The sequence below is a fragment of the Echinococcus granulosus genome (assembly GCF_000524195.1).
Source record: "Echinococcus granulosus chromosome Unknown EG_S00007, whole genome shotgun sequence".
NCBI lineage: Eukaryota > Metazoa > Platyhelminthes > Cestoda > Cyclophyllidea > Taeniidae > Echinococcus > Echinococcus granulosus.
Window position 1 is genome coordinate 1,523,200 of NW_020170387.1, and position 27,997 is coordinate 1,551,196.

A 27,997-nucleotide genomic window follows, 5' to 3' on the forward strand; every position below is an offset into this window, starting at 1 on the left:
TCTTTGCACTTAAAGACAGCAACTTTTGCTGCCTAGGCAATAGCGCAAAAAGTAACGATAGAATAATAATTGCAGGAATTAATAACAGTAGTGGTCGATAGAGTGAGATGGGAGGCAGGGGATGTTTATGCATACATGCGTTCAATTGGAGGAAAAAGAACTTGAAGGGCGCAGGAGATTTGCGTTCATCTACAGGCCTCTATCCGGACCAGTCCTTGGGTTCATAGAATGGTCCCCACCCGTGGAAGCAGCGACGGAAGAGGAAGGGTTCAGCATTTTTAGCTGTTAACTTAAGTTGGCGCGGTCGTGAGGGTTGAGCCCGGGCCATATGTTCCTTGTACAACTTGGCAGCCTGTAGTGACAGCTTCACCTCCACGTCAGACGTCTTTTTGCCTAGCCAGAGGTAAACCTGCTCGCCATTGTCAAGCATCATAACATCGTCATTGACGAGATCGTCTTGGCAGAAGTCGGCGCATTTCTCCGAGGCGTGAAAGTAGCCCGCGTCATTGGAGAGCCTGAAAAGACGCGCGTAGTGCATGTAGTCGGCGGTCTTGTCATATTTTCCCTTGCCGCCCAGTGCTGTCCAAAATGCATCAGGTTCTTCACCTTCCGACAGCATCTCAACCTTGGTGCCAGACTACAAGAAGACTCGGTAATCAACAAGTCTTACGCATGGAAAGACGGTTAGCAAACGAACCTGATCATAGATCTGATCGCAAATGGCCTGTAATATTTTTTTGTCGTCTGGATGCGCCGATTCTCCTATCCAAATGAAAACTTGATCCATACTGCTGTTCGTGATATTCTTTGGGGCGCGCAAGATGTAGGAGAAACACGAATTCAGCGTTTGTACGGCAGGCTTCACCTGAAGTCGGATACGAATCGATGTATAGAAGATGAAGTTACTTCTACTTGAGAAATACGTATTTTGTCAGCTTGATAAGCAGTTTTTAATAAGCAAAGGGGAATTAAGGCAAAAATAAATCAAAGTAGCACTGGATCGTAGCCTGCTATCCTATGATGGTTCAGTCGTACTAGCAGACCCTCCCACGTTAAAGAAATTTTTCGGGTATTGGTGAAACGCTGGTATCAGTGCATAAATGCGGCAGTCAAAAAATAGTAAATGAAGCTATCAATTCGTGGGATTAAAACATTTCTCTTATAGTACAAAAATCATTTTGACACCCTTTATACGATTAAATCTCAACTGTTATACAGAGCTGTATATCTAGTTGAATAAAACTAGATCAAATCGGAGATAAGACAGTAAACAGTAATAAACAACAAATTCCTAGATCAATGATAAAAAAGATGGGGAAAATGGTAGTGAAGCGCGTACCTCAAGGCACCTGGTGGCGATAGGGTCACCGTTCATGCGAAGGTGGTAGAAGTGTACGTGATCTAGACGTTGGGCGGAATCGCGGTCGCGATAGCTACCCGAATGGATGACCATTTTCCGGAGAAAGTGAGCGAGGAAGTACATATCTTCCTGCTGCTGCTTCACACGCTTGAACTCCACGCTGAGGGGACGTCCATTAGCGTTGGGGTTGCGCGAGAGACGCGATTCCATGTCTTTGCGGAGGGAGAAGTTAAAGGTGAGCCACGCGAGCTCAGAGGCCTCGCGACCTTGCCAGAAATAGACAACCGTCTTTGTTGGTTCCTCCTCCTCTTCCCCCTCCTCACCTTCTCCTCCAACTTTATCCGACGCGACAGTCCCTTCTCCAACCGTCTTGGAGACCTCCTCAGTGTCCATCGACAGCTCGTTATCCTAGTGAGGAGGAAAGGGCGGTAGAAGATCAGCATAAGCGTCAGCCAAGTTGACGTGAGTAGCTGCAATGAGGTTTGTTTGCTTGCATTTTAGACTTAAATACGAACCCTCTTTCAGCCTTCTTGTAAATGCTACCTAAACCCTTGGCTACTCAAGACACTTACAATGACGCAACGTTTAAATGGGTATACCTTGCTACGCCTTCAGAGGGAACCTGGGCGTTGCATTACGAAGGTCATCCATATTACCTTAAGCCACACTTAAGGAAAAGATGTCAGCCGTAACCTGACTGTCATGAATAAATATAATTTCTGAGCAGTGAGGAAACAATGAAAACGTCTATTTGCTAAACTTATCGACCTATGGACTGCAAGATCGAATCAAAACTGCTTTACCGAGTGATGAGTGAACAATCAGCGAATCCAAAAAAAACTGCCAAAAAGATTACCATTAGTTTAATAAAGGCAAACATAGTTGAGTTGGACATTTCATCACATGCAATTCAGCCAATTATCAACTACCCTAAAGTGGAGTAAAATCCTTGAATTTTGTTTCAGCGACAGACTTGCATTTAAATTCACCAAGTTCGTGATTGATTCTGGTCGCCATGCAGCGATGGAGGAGCATTTACACGAATAAACCCCACTGCCCCCAAAACCAGTATTTGTTCTCTGGACTAGGTAATTTTTTCCTATTAGAGAAAATAAACGCCATCAACATGGACAATTCAACTAAAACTACTCAGTGGAAGTTAAATCAATTGCATAAAGCCGAGGAGAAGGTACACAGATAAGAAAAACTGAGATGGCATCCAGCAACCACTGCTTACTTATACTACCGTACCTTATTCTACCAATTTACAATCTTTACGCTGATTCTCCCATACATGTATCCAGAATCAGTAAATCTTGCTCCCTATGTAACCAAAAACTCACCCAGTAGCGAGCAATAACAATGTAAGAGTCTTTGTTGAAGAAGTGTCCAAACCACCTGGGTTCAACGGGCGCCCACTTGCGATCAAGGATTACGAATTGCTGAAGAGAGGGAGTGGGAGAGCCTTGACTAAAGTCGGCGTCCAGCTCGAGTGGTTCAATGAGTTCGTAGTTCAGGTCATTCATCAGTTGAATGGCCTTGTCCCAGGAAAGGGGTGTCTCGCGCGGTGCAATGAGAGCTCGAAGATCCGTTTTAATTTGATCGCGCTCCAGAATCACGTTGGGATCGGCGCCGCGAGCTGTCACCGACTGTGCAGTACGCGTGAAGTCTACTGCCATGGTTGGCTCCCAGCCAACGAACTGCGCTCGGAATATCTACAACAGTGTAGGCGGACCCCACTCCCGATCGTTATGAGGTTGAGAAACTGGCCATGGTCAAGCAGCTAGATGGGAAACGTTCGCATATTCTACATTCATTAGCAAAATATTCACCTGTTTTCTGATACAAATTACTGCCACTATAGCACTTTAACTACTTAAGCCTGATAACCTGCTAGTGATATAAAAAAGAACCCAAGGCACGATTCTAAATCCTCATTCACTCAACTAATCATTGAAGGAAGTTGGACGGTGAACAACGCCATTAAGGCATGACGGGCTTAGAGTAAACGGATTTAAAAAAAGCTATAAAACTGAGTTATTGATACTGAACTTTGTTACTTCTAACGCACGGCCTTAATTGATAGTTTTTTACTTGGTCTCGTTGAAAACAAGATCAAAAATGCTGTCCACCTGTTATTCGGGAATACTCTATGCTTATACTACCCAATTTAAACTTTAATATGCGTTACAGCATTCGAATAGGGTCTCTAAGTATTGATAACCATCGTGGATAACCATAATCAGTTATAAGAAAACACTTTCAAGTGAGCAAGCTCCGATTCACTAACATTAACGATATATTAACCCCAGCATGTTTGCCTTTCAGCGGAAGATTTTAACCATAATAACGAAGAAGGTCATTTCTGTATATCTTAAACTGAGTTTGGGTATCAACTATATTCACATTGGCTACCGCTTTTCATGAGCTAGCGGCTAAATAACGAATATGCACTGCAACTCAATAGTTTGCTTGCCAGCCAAAGTAAAAATATCCAGGCAGGGATAGAGGAGAACTGCAAAGTGGGACTAACCTCATTCTCAGCACCTTCAGGACAGGGCTGCGGGGGCAGCCGCTTGTGTGCGGTAACAGTCTGTTCCACACTGTTGTCCGCAACAATCTCATCGATAAGAGTGTCCTCGGCGCCGCCGAAGCAGCCACGGGGCATCATCTCCGTTAATTCCTCGGCCAACTTGAAACCTGCGTAACGCAAGAACCGCGCTGACTTCTTCCCCATCCACACAAACAACTCGCCCCCGCTGTCCACCAAGTACACGTTCTCAGAGTTCAATATATCCCGTGTCAACTGACCCAGTGGCAGATCAACCTAGAGGCGGACAGAGGCATTATCAACGAACGCTTTTCTTTTGTAAATCAACTACACCAATTAATTTAAGTTATTTCCCAACAAATTGTTAAGAGAATTACGCAAGATCCAACGATTAGACATCCATTCATTGTAGTGAGATTCTGAGTTGTAACAACCTGGACATAAACAAGAGGATGTTCACCTCAAAAAACCCTACACGGAATAAATCCCTTTGTTTAAACTGAAATCGACCACCAATATTTACTTTCGGAAGGATGGCTAACCCAAATGAAATTTTTGGGTGAAGTGTAGAAGCTTTTGCAACAGAGGTATTTGCTTTTAGTGTAAAAGCTAATATCTTGACTTTTACAGAGTTTCATGATTCAGTCTCCACGCTGATGGCATGAAAATCCACCTAGAGTAGCTGCGCATTCTTATAGATAAAGTTGATTTCTGATTGGCGTGCCTTGTTGACGCCCTCAGAGAAGACACCAACGCTACACTCTAAAAATGGCAACTTCATGGAAGTTGATCACTTACAACAGATATACTTCGAAATTAAACCTAATTAAATACTACTATGTAGGCCTTTTCAGTTTCTCATGACTGCTTTCACGCTGGCTGTGGCATAGAGTAATGCTACCAGTTTTCCAGACGTTTCAAAATTAATTCTACGTGAAATGTTGAAAGATGTAGAGGCTTCAACGGTTAAATATCCATTGATTACGGTATGACGGCAGACAAGATTAATTAATGACAACTCACTTGTAGGAGCTCCAAGTACCCCTTCCCAAGTTTAACGTCATAGAGGATAGGCCTAGGGAGTTTCCAATCTGCCGAGATGTAGTCACGAGCGGGTGGAGGGCGTTGGACATTAGTGGGGGGTTTGGGATGGTCAACGATAGCTTGCACCGGTCTCTCCTCCTGATGCTCCACGGCTGGAGGGCGCGGGGCAGGTTTCCAAAGTCCCATCACCACCGCCCAGAACTCCGTTGACTCGCGACCTTCGTGCTCTAGTGAGATGGTAGCCTCGTTCAACCGCTCCTTCTGAGCTATCTTCTCCGCTAACAGGCGGCCACGGGTCTGGATAAGGAGGCGTGACCTCGAACCAAACCAAACGTAGAGACAAGAGTCGCCGTCAACTAGATATACAAACTTTGGATCCAGACTGTCGGGACTGACTGGCATTGAGACTATATACATAGTCTTCTCTTGACCAAATAATCTACGGAAGGAGGTAAGTAACTCTAAGAATATTTGTTAAAGCAGTGTAAATTACTAGGACTGCTTCAGTATGAACCATTAGCATTCCAGCTCTTCCATAAATTTACGAAATAAACTAACTTAAAGTTCCTAAACCTTACAACACCTAGAAATAGGTGCACTTGTCACTGGCTAACTACTACGTCAAAAGGCCGTAGGAAGCATGTGTTGGATGGCCGGAGTTTATGATGTCTGTTGTAGAGGTGTCAAATTTCGGCAACTACCTTAATTTCAGATTCTGCATTACGACTAACACTGAAGCAAGACCAGATCTGTACGAATCAAAAACTTTTTTTCAGGTACCGCTTACAAAATTGTTACGATCAATGGATTATGTGATGCTACTACATTGCTTAATAGAAAATCTTTAAACAAAGATATTGATAAAGAGGGCGATTTTGGTGTAAAGCATGGATCAGTATTTACGACTCCTTCCTAAATGAATCCCTCCCAAGACAGCTCGACATTACTGAGGGTGAGGTTTAAGAATCCCACCAAGAACCACAGCATGTACAATCACTATTGTGAAAGTAGCAATCATCACGTGATCTCCATTACTGTTTTGCAGTTGATCAAAATCCACCAAAATTTTAACGACTTAAAGAGATTTGTCACAAGTAGCACTTCGGATGACGCACAAAGTAAGGGGAAGACTCACTTATCTCATTTTCACACCACCGACTTGTCAGTTTTACCAAGGAATCTGTGTTGAAAAATGAGGGGTGGAGGAAGTAGAGGGAAGGACAAAGGGGACGTACCGGTACATGCGAACAGCGGCCTCCTTGCAGGCAACGATGTGAAAGCCGGTGCTGCCACTAGAACCCTCCAGAACAGTGATTTTGTGGCCCTGGAATAGGGAGAGAAAGTCAGAGGACTCCTCGCCCTGTTCTTCGCGCTGTGTCTGCCCATCGATGCCAAGGAAGTTGCGCAGATTGACCGCGTGCATGGCAACGCAGGCGCGCTTGTCAAGACTAGCCTTGGCACCGATCCAGTAAAAAATGCGCCATTCCCGATTACCAGTCGCCCCACCGTCCTTCGGCACCTCAGTTACTTCGCGCGTCTGTAGGAGGATGTAGCAGTCACCCGAGTATAGCTGGCCCACGTACTCTTCGTCTTCTGGTTCAAAACGCTTCGGGTAGAACTCGTCAATCACCCAGATCTCCACACCTAACTGCGTTCCTGCGTCCTAGACAGTCAAAAAGTGCCACTGTATTCGTTAATAGTGAGAATTCAGAAGGTCACTAGAGCTCAAGAGTTTTGTGTCAGGCAAAATCAACTGGTGGAGTTCACCGACACAAACTACCAGGACAAACAGTGCAATTTGGCGATGAAAAAATGAGCAAAAAACTACAAATCATTAGTTCAAATTATGAATGAGAAAGCGATGCAGAAAAACTACATAATCTTCTTGATTTTTAAACCTATAACTATAATGAATGGCGTCATCCAGCAATGCCCATAATGCAACTTTACCAAAAACAGTCGCAATGTTTTAAACTAGAGAATAAGAAAAAAACATCAGTAAAAGATACTGCTTATGAAGTAGCAAAGATTAAAGAATTAAATAGAGTACGCTCAACTATACTTTTTCAGTTATTTAGAAATTTCATGAAGGCAAATAACGCCAGAGACAAGTCCGGTTCTAAACTCACAAATACTTGTTGTTACAGAGGTACAGCATGAAAGTACGGTGCCTGTGTTACGTTGGATTTCCAAATTTAAATGTCACTGGAGTGAATGGTCAAAACTTGATAATGAGGTGATGAGCGATAATGATGCTATTCAATAACGTTATGATAATTTCAATCATGAAGAGAAACTAGGAGTACCAGAGTTAGCGACTGCTGATCTGGAAAAACAGAAATAGCAAAGAAAGGATGCCAAGTATTTAACCACACCATTTACGACTCTTCAACTAAAGCTGTCACTAAGATAAATAAAAGAGAAGCGGATATAGCTCTGTAAAGGAAATATCAATTCGTACAGATGTCAGCAACATTCCTAGGATGTGCAGTTTCGACAAATGGGGTGGCAGTCAGAGGAGAATGAACATTTCAAATAGGGGAATGACCAACTCAAAACAACCAGACGGACCTATGCAATTTCCAAAAGCTGAGCAGCTATGACAGGTATTTTGTAAAAGAAGCCCCTCACGAAATAAATGAGCGAAAAATTGTTTCACATTGAAAGAGGAAAGTAATGAGGCTCTAAAGAATATTACCATATCGACCAACTTTGGCGTTGTCAAATCCCAAACTCGATACAAAATCATGCATTAAGAACATCGACCTCAGCAACATGGCTTTCGGTGGTGTTATCGTAAAACCATCAGGTCCGTAAACGCATCATCGTCTATGCCAACGGAAACTCGAACAAAGAGGAGCAGATCTTTAAATTTGGTCTATTTATAACTAAAATAGAGCAGTGTGGGGGAAATTAGCCACTAAAACAAAACATGAAATTATGAAGGGATAATACAGAGCCTATCTGGCAACTATAAAAAGGCACCAGGTAGAAGAAATTCAATCGCCATATCTTTTTCAAATTTTAGACGAAAAGTATCGTCAATGTGGATCATTTCAGAGGCAGGATGAAAAATGCATTAGCATGAATAAATATAATAACCTGGGTCTGAATTAAGAAAACAAGAGTGATGGACGAATTTAGCAACGCCTATGAGTAGGGATAATCAAATTTATAAGCGTGAGAGGGTTCAAGGTGGCGATCAAAGGGGATTTAAATGAGCAGTAAGTGCGTGACTCGTTTCAATAAACTCATTAATTTTCGGAGGACATCATGATCCAAACAAGAGAAGGAGAGACTGCGGGCATACCTCGTCAAAGATATCACTGTAGTCGAGGTTGGGCTTGGTTAGGGCCTCCTTCCATCGTTTGGCGGCGACCTGTTTCTCGTCTGCTTGAGCAGCTTCAGCATAACGTCGACGCATGATGGCATCCTTCTCGCCAGCGATGTGGCGCATGCCTGCCAGTACCACCTGACTCCCCTCCGTATCTTCTGCTGCCGTCGTCACCGCGTTCTCACCCCCGTCTAGTCGGCGTCGACGCATCCGCTTCAGTCGCGCCGCCGATTCCTACAGCCATCGTCGCAACGCATCATAAGGTTAGCATCGCTGCTACCATGCCTCACACAGTTCCTCAACTTAAGCAGTTATTTTAGGGTTTCGTGTTGGCATAAAAAAAATAGCGTCCAGCTGTTAAAATGTGTATAAACTTTAAATAGCCAAAATTTGCGCTTAGAATATGGGGTGTTTAAACGCATTTGCAGTAAAAATTGATGAGAGGCAGATTGCCTTCCAAAAGCCCACGGCAAATCATCGTAATACATTTAAAGTGCCGAAATGTCACATCAAAGGGTCAATGAAGAGGATCAAACATACATCACATGGCAGCCTTATTGCCATCAATTCAAACGATCAGGTCCTCTATTTGTACCAACTCTAAACACATTCCACATATACTCTCATACGTAGGGAATTAAGCTAAAGTTAATGGTTTATCACACTTTCAGTGATTTGCAACACAAAGTAACGATTTGACTGTAAGTCATAAAAACGTGTGGACGGTACGACACAGTACGAATATCCAGAACAGATCAGTACAAATGCTGAAGAGGTGGTAAAACTGCCGAAATTTAAACAATAATGGTAATACTAATGCGCATCAGGAAGGCTGAACTAGTTATTTTTGATTATCAAAGGCAAAAACAATAGCTTAAGCACCAATCAGCGTTAGCCGAATGCACCTTGAATGGTTTCCTAATCGCAACTCAGGAGTGAGCCTGGGTATTCTCCTAACAGTACCTCGAGATAGCTTATTTAGCACGCGACACTAACGAGTTGAAAGACGCAAACCAAGATAATGACATTTTTGTTCAAGAGCTCTGACGATGTTTTTTTGTAAAGGTGAAAGGATTTACAGCCACACGCCCCACCAAAGAGCTGTCGAATGGTTACTTCATAACCTTCTATTAGTAAGGAGGTAGGACCTACATTTATGACGTTTTAATCATCGCTAGCAAAGTTCTTCAAAAAGCAATGTAGAGCAGTAACATGTTTAAGCACCTTTTTCATTTCATTTTTTTCACACCATCGATGCTAAGGCTGGTATAGCTATTACGCAACCATACCAAAGAGCAAAGGTTAGATTGGTTTCCAAGTGATCCTGTGTGACAAATTGTCTCGTTAGGATCGAAAAGACAGAATTTACACTGCAACAAACATTAAGAAGCAATCTAATCTCCAGGTTAATGTGATTTTGATCACGATATTCATGATTCTGACCTTCTCCAAAGCCATAAAAATTACTGCCAAGCTTAAGTCTTACAAATATTCATGCCGAGATAAACTAATGGTTGAAACATATATTTATCCGGAAACAAAGAAATGAAGATAATAAGAAATCTCAACGAACTTTGCCCTTTTTGACATCCTCGCTGGGTTCAGGGGAAATTCCACGCATCATCTGTAGTTGGCCATCCAGAGAAAAGTCGATATTGTAGAAAGCAAGGCCTGCACCCTTCTGTAGAGCCGGCGGTTTGGGTGGAAATCGCAGCTTGGGGTTGTTCTCCACATCAAACCTCTCCAAGTTCTCAATCAAAAAGTGGATTGCATCAGGAAGGGTTTCCAACTCATTGTTGGACAAAATAAGGCGCTTCAGTCGTCCACACCGACACAGGCCTGCAATGGAAGTAACAGCAACTTCAACGCAAAGCCATCCTAGGATTAATGATGCTAGATGGAGAGTAGTCAGGGCTGAAAAAGGAATGACCCGAAATAGGGAAGGTGTTAAAATACACGCTGTTGATTAAGCAAAGGCGACATATTTTTTTTCCAAGGGGACTATTTGATGTCACTTCATTACATATTTCGAGTACATTGGAATCAACAACCTCACAACTGCGTATGATTGGATTATATTTTATCCCACACAAAAGTAAAAAGCCGCAGCTAGGACTGCTTGCTGGATGAACACCCCTCCTAAATATGTTAAAAGTATTCCTCAACAATGCCTCCTCATTCAGAGCAATTAATTAGCCCATAAATTTGGACGAAGGAATTCATGAAGAAATGAAAACGTAAGTAACAGAATTTCCAAAACTCGGCACTTTTGAAATCGGAAATCTGCCTCTGCTTTGCAAGAGAAAGGGGAATTTTTAGCAAATTCCACCGAGCGAAGAAAAGCGCACCTTCGGGAATATTTTCAAGTTTGTTGTTGGAGGCGTTGAGAACCTCGAGGTCGTTGAGTTTGGCCATGCCAGAGGGCAGACCGGAGAAGGTGAGCTGGTTGTCATTGAGATAGAGCTTGCGCAGCTTCGTGAGGCGTGTGAGGCCCGAAGGAATGCTGACCAATTGGTTGTGGCTCAGATTGAGATACTCCAGCGAGGGCCAGTTGTCCGTCAGCGCCGACAGCTCACTGATCTCGTTGTAGCTCAGGTCCAACTTCCGCAGCGCGCGCAAGTCAAAGACAGGCTCGGGCACGCCCACCAACTGGTTGTGCGAGAGATCCAGATCCGCCAGCTTCGTTAATCGGTCCAGTTCCTTTGGGATATTATCCAAGCGTCGCTGCGTGCCTGACATATGGAGAACCTACACCAAAATTATATAAACAGCCATTGCATTTAAAAAACCAAATTACAAGAGATATGTTCTCTTTTTTCGTATTGTTTGATTTATTCAACTTTGCTGGCGTACAAATGAGTTTTCTGTAATTCGCGATTCCCGTAGATTTATTTCAATTTTATAAGCCTTAATTTAAAATGGTTCCATGTCTTAAACACTTTTTATTACATGAACATGCTAAGTATGCAGGAGATATCTGCCTGTTTCTGTGCCTTTCCGTAGAGTTTTTCAGCCTATGCTACTGTGAGAAAACGTCCCTTGTTCAAATTGTATTTTTATCTGGATAAACTCTTCAGTCTCCTTATGCCTTGTGCATCACCCTAGTGGGATAGCGTTCCGCCCATGTCACATTTGTTAGCAGCACACAAGCCTTTCTGTACGGATACACATGTTGTATGATGTCTCCAGGGAGGATTTGAGTATTATAATACAATCATTATAGCTTTTCATATGCACGCAATCATAACAAGCATGTCCAATTTTAAGGTGGGGCTGGGAGATGCGAACCCCTCCAAAATACAGTAAAACGAAAGCGATTCCGGATCAAACTTTGCATTCAGAAATATCAATTAAATAGTGGACTCGCTATCCTGTTTTCAGCACTTGAAAAATCGCATAAACAACAAAACAGACAGAAGCTAGACCAGGGCAAGTGCCACCTACTGCTCATTATCTGTACAACACTCACGCCTTAGATGGTGAGGAAGGATTTCTGTTTCAAGGTTACAACTTATTTTGATGAAATATTTAAAAATGTGGTGCGAACTAAATGATCCAAATTTGATATCTTGAACAGCACGCAGAGCAGTGTAGGGGAATGCGCAAGAACACTCGAAACAATGGGTTGTCCCATAAAGATTTTCAAAAGGTTAGACGCGGAAATGATCCTCTTAATTGCTTTACCATTCCCAATATTGAAAAATGCTCATCACTAAGTAGGCAACCAAGGTCAAAAAGATCATGTTAACTCTTCTTACGTATGCACGAAATAAGTCTACATCCCATTTAACAAAGGGAATTTAGTATCGCAGAGTTGTGAACCACTTTAATAAAACAAGTCACGATAGCCACGAGAAACTAATTTGAAAGTTGCTGACATTTGGAGATGATAGACAAGGTAGAGCGAGATCCACGAATCCACCATAAATAGAAGGAAGGTAGTAATTAGGATGAAAATGAAAAAAAAGCAACGCACCTCAAGATTTTTTATAGCTACAATGGTACGCGGCTGGTAGTGTTGGAAGGGGTTTCGATTGAGGACAAGCTGTTGGAGGGAGGAGCAGCGACGGAGCTGCGCGGGTAAAACAGTGAGGCAATTGTCAGAGAGATCAAGCAGCATTAATTCGGTGCACTCGGTGAATATCTCCGCTGGCACCGATGATAGCTGATTGTTGCTGAGATTGAGCACCAAAAGACCCGAGGCATTTTCAATGCCTCGGGGAACCTGAGTCAACTGGTTGCAGCTAAAGTCAACCACCTGGAGATTGGGGCAATTAAAGATGTCAGGCGGAATGGCGTCGTGACTAACAAGTTGGTTTTTTCGGCAATTGAGGACACGGAGATTAGGGAAGACTTTGGGCCAGTCCGTGATGGAGGTAAGTCGAGTGAGTTTGTTTTTGGCCAAGGAGAGGTATTCCAACCGGTTAAGGTACTTGAGCTCACTGGGGAGGTCAGAGTTAGTGAGCTGGGTGTTTCGAAGTTTAAGCCACTCGAGGCGGGCCATCTTCTCCAGGGGGTGGGTGCAGGGTAGCACTGCGGAGGCTGCAGACACGAAGGCTCGATTTTTACTGCGACGCGCCACGCCGTCCGAAGACTGCGCAGCCACGTGCTCACCTATTGAGCCGAAGTTTACGCCAGAAAGATCGAGGCCCCGCAGAAACTGGGTCACGGATTTAGTACCTGCGGCCGACATCGCTTTTTCTCTAAATTATGACGATACACGAGTCTGGAGCGCCTGTAGGCGCGTCTGAAATAAATTCAAGAACATTGTCCAAGAATAAAAACAACAATACTCCAAACAACTTTCTGCACATTTAGGAAATTAGGGTAATTACCTGAATGCGTTGCAAATGAGATTCTAAAGCCCGAAGGCGCGAATTTGCAGTGGTAATTTTCCTTGTATGACGTTGAAGGTCAATAGGAGGAATAATCTGATTCAGTACTTGCGTCAACCCTAGAAGTTGGCAAAAATTTCCAAGATCAATTCCAAATAGACGGTAGAGAAACGAAGACTGCTTCCTGATACAAACGTATAGGTGCACCGGCTATTACACAACACAGTTAATAGTGACGAGCAATTCAGTACCAATGAAGAAACCATATATTTCGCTTTATTTTAATGGTAACGTGCATAAGAATGACGAATACTACCGATATCTAAGTATGATTTATCCTTTCTCAATAATGCAAGCTGGCATAACTTTTTGATCCTAAAACATTCTTGAAAGTCCATTTTCATAGAACCCCCTTAATGGCAGAGAATAATTTATTACGGAATTGGCTAATCCAAACTGCATATCTGTGAAGTGGCTCTGCTCTCATGTCACATTATTGTGACATTCAACAAGACAATCTTCTTTGGCGAATTAATAAGTACTTTGTTTATCAATTTAACTTATTCCCTAATTGTTAAAAGATTATTACACAAACTCTTTATAGCTTATAAAATTGTTAAAAGTCATCATTTCAAGCAAAGCAAATAACAATGTCGCCCCACACGCACATCTCTTAAATGAAAACTGCTCATTAAATTTACTTAATCGAGTGGTCAGGATCATCTTGCATGCCTTCTAAATCTTGCGTTTCAGTTAAATATTTCCATCACGTTTGGATGAAAATAGAATAAGCTGATGAAAGAAGAAGCAAACCTTGAGAGATTCCCTCGAGCAAGAGCTTCAGTTTTCCTTGAGTGAGCAGGTAGGTCGCAACGGTGTTGTCGAGCTGTTCAATACTGGGCTTGAAGAGGCCTACAAAATATTCGGCGGTAAGAGATGGAATGAGCAACTGGGCGTCTGGCGAAGCTGGTCCAGAAGACAGATCGAGGCTACTGTCCTCACTGGTTGCTGAAGAAGGGGAGAGGCCGTGAGGCTGCTTATGGCTGCTGTACTGGCGCAGTGTGCACTCGTCTTCGTTCACACCACTCACTCCCGTTGTGCCGAGTTTTACCTTGGAACTGCACTCTCCGAGATCAGCCAGTTTTAATGGAGTTAGAAAATAGCTGCCAGGCTTCTATTGTCTGAATCGTTAATAATGAAAAACGAAGGGCTCAGACTTTCCGGACTAGTGCAATGCAAACAAACCACTAACTCAATAGTTACAACTGCTAGTTTCCCTAATAAAACTTGTCTTTTGGTTTCAAACAAAGTTGGAAAATCAGGTAAATAGATTCGACATTCTCGAAAATCACTTTAAATAAACTTCTACAAACCTCATAAATCCGACAATAGGTATCATAAACACAACACAATACGGATCAATCCACTACAAACGGCCGGGTGTGTTAGCAGTTAGACAAACGCATTTCTTCCGCTTCTACTTCAAGTACTATCAATTGTGGCTTACTTTTTAGAAAATACCAAATAAAGCTGTTTTTACATGAACCTAATTCCACTCCTTCGAAATATTCCTGTCCCTAGATAAGTACTCTTAACAAGTTAGGAATTCAGACATTGATGTTGAATGAGCCACGGCGCAAAAGTAGGGCTTCTGTGTTAGTGTGAGGGGTTTATTAGCCATTACTAGAGAAAAAAAGTGTCTGATGAAACCTTTTCACTAGGTTATCATAATTAGGTAAAGGGAAAGGTTATGTTTTTTGTGCAATCACACTCACAAATATTATGAAACAACTAAATTGAAAAAAGGCAGGTAATCCTCAAAGAAAACCACATCTGATTAACATTAGAGTCAATTTGAAGAAAAGGTGATTAAGTACGAGTGGCATAACAAGAGGCCATCACTAGAATGAATTGCACACCTCGCAAACAAGCACACGACACGTGGCATACCAAAAGATGCAGCATAATCAAGGAAATATTTTGAATCAGCATAACAAATACACTGGTGGGTGAAGAAGGGAGAAACGGTATGGTGTAGTGACGATAATGCTGCGGCCAAGGGCCCAAGTGACCGCAACCTGGCAGCGTAAAATGCATAAAGTAGCAATGAAGAATTCAGAGGGATTGACAGGTGAGTTGGGGAGGGTGAAGATACAGAACTGTTTTACAAGCGAAATGCAACAGAGATACGAGGAAACAGGGAGGGTCCACATCAGCAACGTCTGTGTACAACAGGCTGGCTCCAGGAGGATGAAAGACTAGAAGTACTTCACTTCCTGCAGTTGATGCAACTAAAAGGTAAGACTGCAATTTAACCAAATATTAGGTTACAATGAAAAGTAAAAGACAAGAGGGAAGGGTGAAGAAGTCAGACCTCTCAAAAGTCTGTGACAGTCATGTCGGCGTCTTCATCGAATTGTTCATCACTGTTGTCCCGGGCGGTGTCAGCGTGTTGACAACATGGCGTTGACGATGGCTGGAGCAATGGTGACGCACACGTGACAATGTTATGCTGCCGATTCACATCGTCACGGATGCGCTTCAGTTGGGCCGAAAGGAGATCGTTGATAGCACGAACCCACTGAGTGCGCACCTGCGAATTGTTCGGCTGGAATATGTACAGCTGCGCCCGACACGCTGTCCACACCGCGAATCGGCGTCGGTCCTCCTGGCCGCTTGGCATCAAGCCTACTTCCGTAAGCTTATTAGAAAACAGAAATTGATGACAATTTTACTACCCAATACTCCGACAGCCAGGTATGTAACCATTATTCTAGATTACCTCAAGGTGAATGAAATCCACCGTAATTTTACTAAAGCTTTATTAATAAGGGGAACCATTATCGACAGCTTTGCAACTTATTACCAGTACTCATGAGAAACACACAATACAGTGGCCAGAAGCGAAATTTAGGTCATTTTTATGAATAGAAAAAGCGCACCACGCATTGTGATCGTGAAAGATCACGCCCTCGGAGATTTCGCGGCATATTCAAGGAAGATGACCAGACTCATAGTTATTTCCTAATTGCAGCTCCAACGGCTGCAGATATTTACTGACACTCCGTGATAATGATAATGCAATGCACCGGACGAAAAATCTCTTCATTTCAAAGAGGAATCAGAACAGAAATTCACCATTAGTTTCTTTGAAAAGCAAAATAAATGGGTCGCAGGCCATTCATTACGTATGGGAAAAACATCACAAATTATGTTTTATAAAGGATATTATTTTAAGGAGATGAAGCCATTTGGAGCTTGAAAATCGGAATAACGTAAAAGCAGCAATAATATTGCTAACCCCATTCCACTAAAAACAATTCATAAATGCGAAATTCCTAGCTAGTTTTAAGAAATTCCCTGTATCAATTAGTTAGTTTTCGATGATGTTGGCGGCTGAAAACGGATCACTATTATTACGGGAAGAGTGATTGAAAGAAAATGATGCTAAGTACTTATATGTTCAAATTCAAAAAAATGAAAGTAAGGCGGAGAGAACGAACCTTGATCTCCATCTTAATTTCATAGATGGGTTTCTGAGAGGAGATATCAATGGGGATGGAGGGAAGAGAAGAGGGCAGACTGTCAATTTCATTCCCACAACTACCCGCTTCTTCGGTATTCAAGTCAGTGACTCCGGAGGTGAGAGACTGGTTGCTGGAAGTGCCACTGCTGCTGAGAGTAGCGAGTACGGTGGAAACCAAGGAACTGTTGGTCTGGCGCAGCTTGGTCAGTAGAATGACGTTTTCAAAGAGGAAAACGTAACGCTGGTGCTTGTTGTTTCGGCCTTCTCCGTACCACACCGTGAAGCTGTCTTGCAGCAACAGGCGACCCAGACGAGAGGGATGGTCCTAAAGAGGTCAAAAAAGTCCTTATGAATAAAAAGGACAAACTGGTAGCAACCCCTCCTCAATTAACAGAAAAGCAATGCCAAACGCAGGCGAAACCGGACCTTTTTTCCCCTCCGGTAAGTCCTTAGGCAAAATCAAATCTGCCGAAATTGATTATGTTATAGGCTTACCGCTAACCAAGGATAACTTACATGAGATACTGAAAAATAAGCAAATTGAGCAAAGCTGAGATCGAGCACAAATTGGAAAAATCCAAGAAAACGTTAGTTTTATCGCATAACCACGGAACAGTGTAGCACCCCACACGTAAATAAGGCTATAGTGGTTTTCCCTAGGTTGAATTTAAGACTTGAAATATGATAACCAGACATGAATCGGAGATGAAGAATTAAGGACATGGAGGTACGTCTGTGATTGACGCTAAACAAATTTTTCATGGAACACGCCAACTTATTGAAAAACGCAAAATGTTGGAACATATGAATGATTTCAGAGGTACGGTATAAATTATTATCAAATTCATGAATATGTAGGGAAAAATCTTACAGAAAGACCACGAATTCGCATGAGAACATTCACAGTGTTGCACATATCAAGCATGGACTGATGGGCCTTTGTCAATGCCTCCCTGGAATTCGACAAAAACGAGTTGACCGCATCGATATTTCCACACTTACGTGCCCTTGTGTGTGCAGATAAAGTGCGTACTTCTGAGGCCCTTCAGGAGCATAGTTTTTGAGTCGGTCAATCAGAAGGTGGTAGCGTTGAAATCGCTGAGCGGGCTCCAGGAGACGCGAACTGTAGGCAAGGAGGGGACGACAGAGGGAGGTGGATTTGACCGCCTCACCACATGAGTCCTTTCGCGTTGGAGGTAGGTTCTCCTCGTTCTCGTCACCCATCCCACTAACACCACCGCCATCATCACAATCACCATCGAGGAGGAGTTGGTTCTCGAAGTTAATGCAAGAATTGATGCGATTCAGGCTAGTAACTTTATACAAATCCTCCTTAACTACCGCTCCCTCTGCCTCCTTCTCCTGCTCATCCTCCGGCTTTGCCTCAAGGAGGTTCAGGTATCGGTTATAGGCGGAGATCCACTGAGAGTGAATTTGATGCTTTTCAAAGGCAGCTGTGTATTGCGCGGCTCGCTCGTAATTCAGGCAGTAGTTGGTGTACAGATCCACCAGGCTAGCCCACTGCCAGAGAAATGCACAATCAATTAACTAAAGGCAATTAAAAAAGTTCCTTACAATTATTGAATCTTTGATATTAACATGAGGTTCCCCTGAATCACATGCGTTGAGACTGACGGCACTAGGGAATCAAACATTTTTGCGGAATAGGGGCTCGCTTCTTAAAATGGCATCATCTATGAAGGACGGAAAAAATTGAAACTTGACGGGCTTACTAGGCATTTGGTTGCCTTGCCTTAGTAGTGCTCGTAATTCCTAGCAGAACAGTAGACATTCAGAAGTGTAATTATTTTGGCAATGAAAAGAGGCAAATAATATTGGAGAAATTACAACCTAAACGCATTATTATAGAATAAATCCTGAGAGATTTTAGAAATTTATGATAAGTGTAAGATCTTGGTTGTGTAAACATGGTAAATAATTAATCCTAAGGTTAGCAAGGTTAGCAAGCACAAGGGCGCTTCACACCTCCATATCTAGTAGGCATAGTGGGCTGCAGCAAGGCAGACACATACCGTGCCTGATTTCACCGGCAAGTGGTTAGTCATGAGCTTGCTGCCAAGTTAAGCTGGTTGATAGTCATATAGGGAGGAACTTTGAGAGCTGTGAATAGCTGTTCAGAGATGGAGATCACTTTGTTGACTAGGTCTAGTGGGTGATTTGAAAAGGAAGATTAGGCTTAATTTACCTTTTTAAGGATAAGCGCAATTAACGATGATTAACTTAATCAGACATAACGTTAAATATGCTCTGTCTGGGAGTAACAGTTGCTAGGTAGTACGCAGTGTTCGGCATGATATAGCGGAAAGCGACTTGTTATTCCAACACTAGACCTCTTAAAAGGCTGAATATGCTCTGACATAATTGTCTGCACCATGCACAAGATTTGAGTGGTGCCACGTAAATTCATGTGACCACCAAGAGACACGAAAGCCCCTTACCACAAAGCATAGGATAATCTGAATGCACAAGATAACCGATGAAAGTCGTTATCGACTCAAAGACTCATTAAAACAAGCCGAAAAACTAACAGACGGCATATGAAAACAAGTAATTTGAAAGGTCCTCTTGTACGTGGTTCACAAGTAAACCTTAACTCAGGAAGGTAAAAAGGGAAAATCGTGTATGTGCTTCGGTAAAAGACGCAATATGAAAATATCTAAGTTATTCCATGGATTAGGATGAGCTTGAGGTCTGACGTGTATGTATGTATGTATGTATGACGCGCATGTACAAACACACGAATGCGAAATTTTGGCTAAAGTAGACACATGGTCTTGTGACCTTGATATTGTGTCCTCCCAGTAGTCACCTACCTTTTGGAAATTTACCTAATTTTTCTATTAAGTGGTGTGAACGAGCATTAAAGTGTTTCCAAAATTTCGTGATTAGGTATAAATGTATTAAAGAGCGCTGGGATCAAATTCTTACCGAAGATTCTGCCCATTGTTGAATTAGTTGGGGGTCTCCATTACACTCCAGGAGTTGGGGATAGAAATGACTGAAAGAGTAGAACGTTTAATGAAATAATAAAGGAAGAAATAAGATGAATAGAGCATAATGCTTTTCAACACATTTATTTGAAATACTGACTGGTGTTAGCAGTAGCAAAAAGGGTCTTCGATTGCATGTGATAAACTTTTTTCCATAGAATGCACTTAATTCCTCTGACCAAGGCAATTAAAGACATACAAAGACAAGACAAATTTTTGCTATTCTGATTTAAGAGCAAGAGCTACATTAAAATCACCAATATAAAAAAACCGACATTAAATGGTTCGACGTGAGCCAAAGCCCCGATGCACGAAGCTTCAAATTCTTAAATACGATTGACGCTAAAAAGGGTATACCACTTCTAGGTAAACATATCCCAATTGAGGACGAATAACATTCTATAAACTTAAGTAGAAACACACCTGTTGTGGAAGACAAGTTGTTCAGGGAGGTTTACAATGAGAAGGGCCGGATTGTCCCGAACAAAGGTGGGCAAACGAGGAAGAGTGGGGTCGCCTGGACTTCCTGAGAAGGCCTGCGTGGCCGCTTTGAGGAATCTTATATAATTGGCCTCGGTGACGAGCAGTTCCTGGAGGGCTCTTTGGTAGAGTTTTGCATTATTCCTCCTGGACGCAACTGCTTCCGATGTCTTGCAAGGATGAGATAAACAGATTCAGCACGCTCAAATCATGCTGAATTGAATATGAGCAAGAAACAACCAAACGCAGTGTAGAACATTAAAAACTTTATCGAACCACAACGAGTCAGATCGATGAATAAAAATAATAATAAAACTGTTCAGGGGAACTAGAAACATGAATCCCTTCGAAAAACCGGGAATAGTGACATAGATTTAAGGCACTCCGCGTAAAAATGAGCATAGAGTAGCCGAACGTGAACGCCTCATTGTCGGTGAATCAGCGGTGAAAGGTGTTAATGGCTTCCCATACAATGAGTAAACTAAAGATGGAGTATAGGTGGGCACACAGACACACTAAAATATTTCATGGAACCAAGTTAGACTCACATGTGGTTTACTTCTGGTGGTAAACGCGTACAGTATTTGTGGCCAATGTGCTGTGGTTCATTTACTGTTAAAAAGTAAGCCATAGATTTTGGATAAATATAGAACTTTGCAATGCAAAAGATTGTCCCTTGTCGGTGAGGGGTTCAAAATAGCTCAACCACATTTAGAGCAAGTATTGAGAACTAAATATAGGGTCATCAAACAATTAAACTGAACCTTTGGAAAAAAGGGTAGTTGATTCGCAATTTTAGAGCTAAAAGAGTGGATAAGCATGTGCGAAGCCTTAGCGGCAGAAATGGGCTAATAACTTAATCGGCATAAAAGTATGGGTACGTGATCCAATAAGCCTTTCAAAAAGGACTAAAGCCTGCGGATCCAATATTAACATCTAGACCTATTAATGAGATGTATTAAGAGATGATCAATGAATGGCAAAAGAGGCATCGGAGGTTTGTGCGGATAGGCCACTGCAACGTGTAACATACGCCATTAAGGGACACCCATTCTCCCATCAAACGTCGTAAGTTTTGCTATTACAAGAAACCATTCCATATCATGGGTAAACTATAAAACACGCAATTTTAGAAGAAATTTTAAAAATAAAATTAAAGAACGTCAAGCTACTTAGCTAAACCGGCAGTCATTGAATGCATATGACTGTATATTACATCAATCAGATTGATTGGGAACAGATATTTCTAATCAATGGTTAAAAAGTAATGCTAAAAACATAGGAACAGAATTTACAGCCATTAAACAACTTTTCCCGGAACACGAAATTGCAAAGTGATAGCCTAACTCCAAAGTGCTTTGATCAAACAAGTATTACGATAAGCCTTGAGATACACAGAGCCATACTACGGCAGGATGCACCGGGAGACAATCAATAGCTATTGAAACAACCACCACAGGCTTGCGAAGATAAACTGTATCAACGCGTTATATACCTCTATTTCGGGAGAAGCCTGCTCCTGATTGAGCGGCGCCTGCTTGGAGAGAGGAGCGGTGAGATTCTGATGTCCAAGGGGTTGATACTGTTGTAGTTGGATTTGTTGTTGAGAGGAGGGGAGAGGCTTGATGGGGTAGGCGCTGCGTGAGATTTGCTGTCGCAGTTTCGAAACGGTGAGTTTGAGAGCCTGCTCAACTTCCTCCACCAGCCGAAGCATTTGACTTAACTCAACCTGAAGTCAGTACAAGAAATAGTGAAATGATGAGGGTCGGTTACCCCGCCTCAGGTGACGGCAACTTCTTTTAGCACAAATCATCACCTGACGGACCGGGTTCAAACTACTAAAAGGGAAAGTAGGGGTGGACCTATACGAAATAACAATTTGATAAGCCGTTCGTTCTGAAAACGCTACATAATATTTACAAGATCTGATTTAGGCGAAAATAGGATGCAAAAAGTAGCAGTTTGAGTCCTAATCAACAGAAAGCGGAAATTGGAACAAAAAACCGCAGAATATTATGAGAAAGGAAAGGCTTGGTATTTTTTCTAGATAATTGTAAGCGCTTGATAGGTTACGACCTAAAAAGAAAGAAATTCAAGGATGACTAAGCGACCACCAAAAGTGAGGAAACTACTCCAGTCCTAGTGACAACTTCGTAAGATAGGCCGATGGAAACCAGTCTATCAATCATCTGTGATTAACGGCATCGTGAAAACCTCAAAAAAAGGGAATTGGCCAACACGTAGTAGCGCGAAGTGCACAATTGACAAACCTTCATTTCGGCGTTGAGTAAATCCGAAAACTGTTTTCTAAACTGGGCCGGATTACCCTTGAGAACGAGGTTCTGCTCCCTCAAATCGCAAAATACCTTCAACTTCTTAATTTCATTCTCACAAGCCGTTGGATCCATCTCTACTATAGTTGCCGCCGTTAGTGGATTGAGAAGGCCGTTTCCCCTTGATATCCACTGACGAGCCTAAAAGGCAGTTAATTACAAATGCCGGTACGATTGAACGTGAAAATTTCTTTACAAAAAAGATACATTTCAAGTACCACAAGTGCAAGAAGCCTTAACGGTAAGACGAGCGGCAAACACTTCACTTAAGTTGGAGTGGGCGAAGTGAGTGACGGTGACAAGGCGCTGATCAAACATGCAGACGTATTTATTGACCCCAGAGGAATGGGAACACGTCCACCTTCGCACCCACGCAGGTGTAGACACCTTACCTGATTAATCTCGGTGTAGAGTTGAACAAGTCGGTCCAGTTGGCTGACAGCTTTGTCAAGGGTCGTACAAGCCAGGACCTCAAGTTGACGCAGACTGACGATATGGGCCGTTGCGTATTCGGGAATAAGACAGATCAATGGAAGAGACGAAGGTGGACACTCGATATTCTCCCCCTTTGTCTCATTTGTCATTTCGACTGAAAGTTCATCAGAGCCTAAAACGTCACTCTCCTCTGATTCATAGGCATCCTCTATTTCTTTCACATCTCTGCCATTATGCCCATACTCCTCATCCTCTTTTTTCCCATCTATCAGTGGATCAATTTGGCGACCACCAACTGTAAAGGTGGAGAATAGAAATGATCCAGGGGCTGATTATAAGGCGGAGAATAGTAAAGTTTTACCAACTCACGCGTAAGACGAGCGAGAGCACTATTGGAACTGGTGATACTCATTGTCTTGTCGATCTGTCCGCTACCATCTGAGGGTACACAAGAGGTGGCAGCAGCGATGGCTTCGTCCCGAATGGTCTCTCCGAGAACAATAAGATCAAGGATCTCACCAAGTATCGAAACTCCGGAGGCTTGAGCCTCTTTGCTACGAGCCTGGATTGTCAAGAGACCCTCCATGGGGTCTTCTGGGGCAGCAGTGATCTTTGCAGTAGAGACGAGGGCGGCGGAAGAAAAGTTAGAAGAGTCGCTATTCATGCCTTCCTCCTCACCTGCCATTGCCACAGCCGAGTCGGTCTCCTCAGAGGCGTCGGAGAGGCCACGGAGTGAAGAATCGCTAAAGGAGGCGGCGGGAAGAAGTGGAGCGCCCGGATGACCGGGAAGGTAGTCGGAGACTGACGTGATCAGTGACTGCCACGAGTTCAGAAGGGGATGCAACTAAGGACAAAGGACGAAGAAATTATAATGACTTTAGCAAGTTCCAGTTAATAAAATTGGTATAGGCTTGTTGAGCAACAAGTGTAAGGGCTAAGGTTCGAGCTTTTCTAAAAACAACTAAAGTGGGTGTCAAAACAGAGTCCAAAGTTCAACACACTTATCAAAAAAAGCAAAAAAATTGGCTCATCAATGTCACAAAACATTAAAATAGCAGCATGTTTCAATTAGCTGCTATCAGTGGAAACAATAGTGCTACTGAAATTATATGATTAATTGGCAAAAGTATCTTGCAGCTATTATTATTGCGGTAGAAAATGAAACGTTTTAGCACAAAAGACTTCATTCCTTCGTATTGGCATTAGAAGGAGCAGGGAGGAGATAAAAAATGACTTTGGAAGAACTGGTGTTTACGACACTTGACTGCTTTGTAATCTACTATTCACACATATGGGCTTCGACCGCGTTTTGAAGGGCACCCGTCATTGAAACGCATCCTGGATCAAAAATGCAGATTTACTGAACTCCGACAAAGATAGATTAGCAGGTTATTTTAAAAATGAGAATGATTAAAATGAACACTGATTTCGTAAACCCTACATATGCACACGAGAGCACATGTGGAAATGGGTAGGATTCGGGTCTCTGACAGTGTGACGCGCTCGAGTATTCATTTGCAAATCTAATTAGGCATTCGCAGTGCCCGAGCACTCTTCATGAGGCCAGGCACAAACATAGCAAAAGAAGGTATCGGATTGGTTATTCGAAATCACGCACTCATTTAACTGAGGAAGGGATGACAATAGGTAGAAGGCAAGGACGGTAAGCTACTAGCTTAAATCTTTGTAATACTTGAAATAAATAAAAAAAATGAAGACGAGGAGAGCAGTGATAAAATTCTAATGAGCATGAAGGATGAAGGGTGAGTGTCGAACAAGAGGAGCTTTCTAAGACCCACGACAGTTACTGAGGCTCCATGCACTTGGCCATGGATAAAACGTCCTCAGAACATGAAGACCGAAGGCTAGAAAATAGAAGTCTAACGAGACGAAAATTTCAAAATATGAGATCGAGTCATGTAAGTTTAGCCAAGCTATCGCAGTCTTGTATTGACACAAAACACCACTGGCGCAAAAGTCGACAAGGTTTGGATAGGTATGGAGAGCATTGGATCAGTCTAACCTCGCTGCCTCTTATAAAGTTGGTAAGAGGAGAATAATAAAAATTGACCTATAAAAATTCGAACGCAAGGATAGCATAATTCAGTACTGGCTCCCGCACTAGCATGCAAATAAAAGCAAACTGATTAAAGGTTCTTTCAAGACAATTTGATCTTATCTGGTAAAAAGCGATCAGGTGAATTCATCAAATCTTACTTGGCAGGTTACCGAAATATAATTCGAGTTGTTAAAAAACCAAATTTAATACCCTTTGTTAATGAGTGCTGACATCCAAGGGATGCATATAGAAACAGCAACAAGAAGCTGGCAGACTCGAAGTACACACGAAAAACACCACATAAAATCCCATTTTAAATTGATTGAAGCAAGTACAAAATAACGCCTTCTAAATCCGTCAAGACCATTCGTTTAAGAAATTGTAGCGGCTTGATAATCTAAGCATGTAACGACGCTGAATAAAGTAATTCAAGACTGCTATTTCCCACACAGAGCCACTTGTATGATTTTGATTATGGAATAATGATGACATAAGGGAAAAGGTGCCTATCCATATTATGACGCTGTCACGGAGGGCACTAATTGCCTGTCAAGGCAAAAAACCTACTGGTGGAGTTCAATCCTAGGGGTGAAAGTACACAGATCAAAATAAAAAAAAAAAAACAGAATAAATTGTCAGAGGCGAGACAACTTCAAACACATTGCGTTCAGCGATTAAATAATGAAAGGTACTACGCACGTAAATGAAACATAGCTTGGGTAGAATTTCCGCAAAGTTACAAAGAATTGAATTTTGAAAGATGGCTCATGACGAAAAATGTGTAACAAAGACTTGGATGACGTATCGAAAAGGGCCGTGAGAGTGGATAAATAGCTACATCCACGCTGATGACCTTCAAATAGCATAGAACTGACAGAGCAATAAGTACCATTACAATATTTTTAAAGTTGAGTGCACCCCATCACCCCTTCACACTCATTTACAGAGGTACGTGAACGCGTGCCGTTGTGGGTCGAAGACGAAATGTAGTCCACGCAGGCTGAGAAGAGAGGTCATCTGATGAAAAAGCGCATATGGATATGGAGAATGCCTTTTTCATATGGTGTTAAACCAAAAAAAAGAATAACAGAAAGTGCATTTGAAACATTTCCAAAAAAACAAGTAAAGAAACACTGCAAAGTTGACATGTTGTAAGACAACAAGATTCTACAGCAATGCAATAACATAGGATGCGAAAACTGCTCATAATCAGCTGATAAAACCTCAAAATTGCACCTTTTTAATTTAACAAATTTAACCTATAAGTAAACTTGTACGTCCGATAGACCTCAAAAGCGAAAAATGTTTTAGGCAAGCGACACGTGCAGAAACCCAAACTGATATCGATTTCAGATTGTGTAGGTCTAAATGGCACACAACAATCTGAGGACACTTCTTAAAAATGGACACACTGTTACCACTCGGGGAGGCTAGAAGAATAGGCGTGCGTTTATACATGTAATTTGGCGAAAACGAAATGCGAGTATCTAATGTAAGGTCAATGTTATTCGACGCCGGTGACCTCAAGTGTACAAATCCGGAAATGTACAAGTCTTCACGAAAAACCCATCAGATCAGTCACCAAGTGGGGTACGAAAGCCTGCATCGCAAATAAAATGTAAAAAGTTAGAAAAGTCTAGCCATTGAACCAATACACATGCTTCAGAGGATCTAATAGTTTCTAAGATGACTTCTCTCAGAAGCAAATTTTGTTTTCTTGCACCATAAGCCTAGTCGAAAGACTTTAGTAAAGGGCAAATTTAAAGTTTATACAAAATAACGTAGTAATGCATGCAAGCCCGTTGAGAGGATCTATTTACTTTCAGAGGAAATCGAAGTGTATACGTGCTCAGAAAGTTGATTCCTATAAAGAAATATTACCACCTAATTTAGTGTGACATAGTTAGACTAGTCTAGCAGATACCAGAAAAAAACGTTAGTTCAATTCTACCAAAAAGGTCCTATAAGGAGGTTGACATTTGTCAGGAAGTCGAAAACGTCTTAGGTGGATAACAGAAGCTGAATAAAACAAGGTCCAAAGTGTGCACGGGATCAATTTCACTCCTATTTGAAACAAGACCAGGATATGGCGGTATGATAGCTGTGGTGATCATGCAAGTGTAGGGAGCGGTGATTTCCCCGTCAAAATGATAAGTCACACGCTTACAGTAAAGGCAAATGATTGGGATTAAATACGACATGTTACGTCAAATCTGAACCACTTGTTTTGTCTACAAATTTCTAAACGGCAAAATGCATTACATACAAATTCAATATTTTAGACTATTACTACTTCACGAGATTAAAAGCAATGAAGAGAGTAGATAGACATGAAAGTAATGGAAAACAAGTCTAGTCGTGTTTACAAAGGGGATGGACCCACCTTTTTGTACCGAGTTTCAAATTCTTCAAGCGTTTTCAAATTCCTTAATCCATGAGTGAATCGAATCCAGAACTTCCGCAATTTCAACCGTATCTCGGATAGTTGGATAATGTACTGTTCCACAAGGATGATCTGGGTTGATCGATCCACAGGTAGGTCCAGCGAGCTGACTACCTCTTCACGTCCACTGCCACTAAGACCGACGTCACCATCATCTTCATCTTCGGAGTTACTTACGGCGGAGGCGATACCATCCACTTCCCGCAGCCGCTTGCGCAAATCCACGCCGCGTGACTCACAAACGGAGAGGCGTCGGAGTAGCAACCTTCGCCGACGATGCAGCTCATCCACGCGTCCATGATCCAATTCAAAGGTGCTGAGGTCGCGAGGGATGTGAGCGAGGGCCTCCAGCCGCGAGATATCGCCCACGAAGGCCTGGATCTCGCGGCCCAACGTACTGGCCGCGCTCTGGAATGCCTCGATCTCCTGCAGAAAGAGGGAGTTGGTGGTGAGACGGGAGAGGAGGAGGCCGTGAGTATACTGCTCCTGTTGTCGACCTCGACTTCGTCTTGCTGGTGCAGCTCGCAGCGTTGCCATTCTGCACGCACACGATCGAGGTTATGACGGCCCTCTTGGCGCACACGCG

At 42.5% G+C, this 27,997-nt stretch overlaps 1 protein-coding gene across 1 annotated transcript; it reads right to left on the reverse strand. All coding sequences in view use genetic code 11, as the record gives it.

The window, feature by feature from the left end:
• Positions 1 to 199: 199 nt before the first annotated feature.
• On the reverse strand, positions 200 to 27,948 carry EGR_01871 (hypothetical protein; the record flags this gene model as incomplete). The annotated part of the gene is made up of 24 exons (XM_024491120.1): positions 200 to 637; positions 698 to 865; positions 1,340 to 1,768; positions 2,704 to 3,075; positions 3,894 to 4,187; positions 4,935 to 5,394; positions 6,191 to 6,618; positions 8,266 to 8,523; positions 9,863 to 10,128; positions 10,638 to 11,037; positions 12,266 to 12,949; positions 13,125 to 13,243; positions 13,938 to 14,298; positions 15,517 to 15,825; positions 16,628 to 16,975; positions 17,522 to 17,603; positions 17,684 to 18,198; positions 19,600 to 19,669; positions 20,085 to 20,311; positions 21,637 to 21,870; positions 22,412 to 22,615; positions 22,867 to 23,204; positions 23,279 to 23,753; positions 27,352 to 27,948. The coding sequence occupies 24 exons, from the start codon at positions 27,946 to 27,948 to the stop codon at positions 200 to 202; spliced, it is 8,076 nt and encodes a 2,691-aa protein (XP_024354576.1).
• Positions 27,949 to 27,997: the final 49 nt, after the last annotated feature.